At 41.3% G+C, this 2,230-nt stretch overlaps 1 protein-coding gene across 1 annotated transcript in view; it reads left to right on the forward strand.

Moving 5' to 3' along the window:
* Positions 1-747: 747 nt before the first annotated feature.
* The window catches only part of kif20a (kinesin family member 20A), a gene marked incomplete at its 5' end in the record, with an annotated part of 7,145 nt that continues 5,662 nt past the window's right edge, over positions 748-2,230 (forward strand). Inside the window, 5 exons of the mRNA XM_010781330.1 lie at positions 748-753; positions 831-950; positions 1,151-1,289; positions 1,439-1,614; positions 1,729-1,828. Of these exons, the coding sequence (XP_010779632.1) occupies positions 748-753; positions 831-950; positions 1,151-1,289; positions 1,439-1,614; positions 1,729-1,828 (541 nt within the window). The remainder of the gene's footprint in view (positions 754-830; positions 951-1,150; positions 1,290-1,438; positions 1,615-1,728; positions 1,829-2,230) is intronic.

Genomic DNA, 2,230 nt, shown 5'->3' on the forward strand with positions numbered 1-2,230 from the left:
AAGTAGGCTTGAAACAGTTTCTATGTGTTTTAATCACCTCGACTGACACACCCATTCTCTCATAACAGCGAGTTTCTGCTTTGTCTTCTGTGATGGACTAAGTGTAGGTTCGTTTTTTTGTGTCAGAATAGTTAGGACAGGTGGTATTGAGCTCTAAAATCAGGTTGTTGCTTAACTCTTTATATTGTATCCTGATATATCCCCATAATATATGCAACGGGTCACTAAAAAGTGGCTTTTACTTGAGATTCTGGTACACAGCCAGGTTTGATTGTGTGATTACTTTAGATTTGCAATAACCACATACTCACTAAGATTTGTCTTCTTGTAACAGGGTAAGCATGGCGTTCTCTTTGTCCTCCCCGTGTGGATTCCGCTCTGATGAAGACGAGGAAATGGCTGTGTTTGAGTCTACAGCAGCAGAGCATGGAGGACCGTCCAGACCTGGTCTGCCTGAGATCTCGCTCATTTCCCCCGGCCTGGACCCCCGGCCATCCATTATAGAACAGGTGAGAGTTGCTAGGAGTTTAATATTTTAGTGTTGCAATGTAAACGAATGAATTTAACCTACAGCATTTTCCACCAATTTGTAAATAAACATTTTCAAAGCCATCCATAAATGTTTTGTATCACATATATTTTTAATTTCACCTGGTTAAATAAAGGCTATAAACAATTGACTTGTCTTTCCTTAATGATTTTAGTTCTCCTACCTCTTCAATAAAACATTTAAGATGTTTTTTATAAGAACAGGTATGATTGTGTTGGTAGATAATCCACATTTATTTTGACTTTACTTCTCCTGTGCTAATGGTTTGCTCTTCTTTTAGGGTTGTGTGGCTGTCCAAGATGAAGAGATTGTGCTTCTTAAAGCTCCAAAAGAATCTCACAACATGAGGGCTGCAGAGAGGGGCATCACCCAGAGCATGCACAAGTTCAGCTTCTCACAGGTAGGAGGGGGGGTTATACATGTGCACAGTGTCAAATAAACAGGTTGTTTATCACCTGTTTATAAATGATTGGTGATTGGCTTGGGCTAATGAGTGTACATCATTAGCAAGCAATGCCAGCAAAAGAAGGATCTCGAACAAAAACAAATATTTAGAAAAGGACACATACTGACGTTTTCCCTATCACCCATCTTTTATAGATTATGGGGCCGGAGACCACACAGCAACAGTTTTACGAGTGCTCGATGAAGAAGATGGTGAAAGACGTGCTTCAAGGAGAAAACCGACTCCTCTACACTTATGGTGTCACCAATTCTGGAAAAACATACACAATTCAAGGTAAGATTTTTTTAAATTTCTTAAACACATCTTTATAAAGCCACGGTTTGATGTGGTGTTAATGTTTGCAGCTCTGTAAAATGATTGTTGATGCTGATATAGAATTCAACTCTTTTGTGGTCATTTAAGTCTCAACCTCTGTCTCGCAGGCAGCGGTCCAGAGGCGGGCCTCCTGCCACGGGCCCTGTCGTCTCTGTTCAGCAAGCTGCAGGGCCGCCTGTACGGCGCCATGGACATGAAGCCTATCATGTATCAGGATGTGAGGCACCTGAGCTCCGGAGAGATCAGGATGGAGGAACTCCGCAGAAACTCTCTGCTCAAAGAGGTAAAAGGAATATATGGAATTCAAAATGTTATTCTGTGCCTCATGTGCCCCAGTGTCCATTGCTGCGTTGTTGCACATAGATTTGAGCTGATGTCCTCCTCTTGTTTGCGACAGGATGACAATCTGCCTTTTCGCCGAGGTGGAAACACGACAGTCTGGGACAGCGGCATTGGAGGACTCTCCTCTACAAGTAACATCGCCACTCAGCTTGAAGGTGAGGACAGCAGTGCCAACTGTAGACATATTTGGCGCATTTTCAAAGATTGGCAAACACATTTAAATATGCTTCTGAGCTAATTCTAGTCCATTTTCTTTTACTGAAAACGTTTCCAAATATTTAGACCCTCCAGAAAAACACGGGCAAAAACCCTTGATTATGCTATTAAACATGCGGGGTTTTTATGTGATTTTATGCGGTGAAATTGCGGGAAGTTGCGAAATATGCGGGAAAAAAGAATAACAATTTTTTTAAATATAGGGCCGTCTTATTTATTCTCTCTCACACACAACCTGCCACTAACGTTAAACCCCTTTACTATTTGATTAAACAAATTCAATGTTTATTTATTGTAAAAGCAATTGGGCTATTTTAATCTCACACACACACACACCCCCC

This window comes from Notothenia coriiceps, unplaced genomic scaffold (genome assembly GCF_000735185.1).
Source record: "Notothenia coriiceps isolate Sejong01 unplaced genomic scaffold, NC01 NC01_scaffold00023123, whole genome shotgun sequence".
NCBI lineage: Eukaryota > Metazoa > Chordata > Actinopteri > Perciformes > Nototheniidae > Notothenia > Notothenia coriiceps.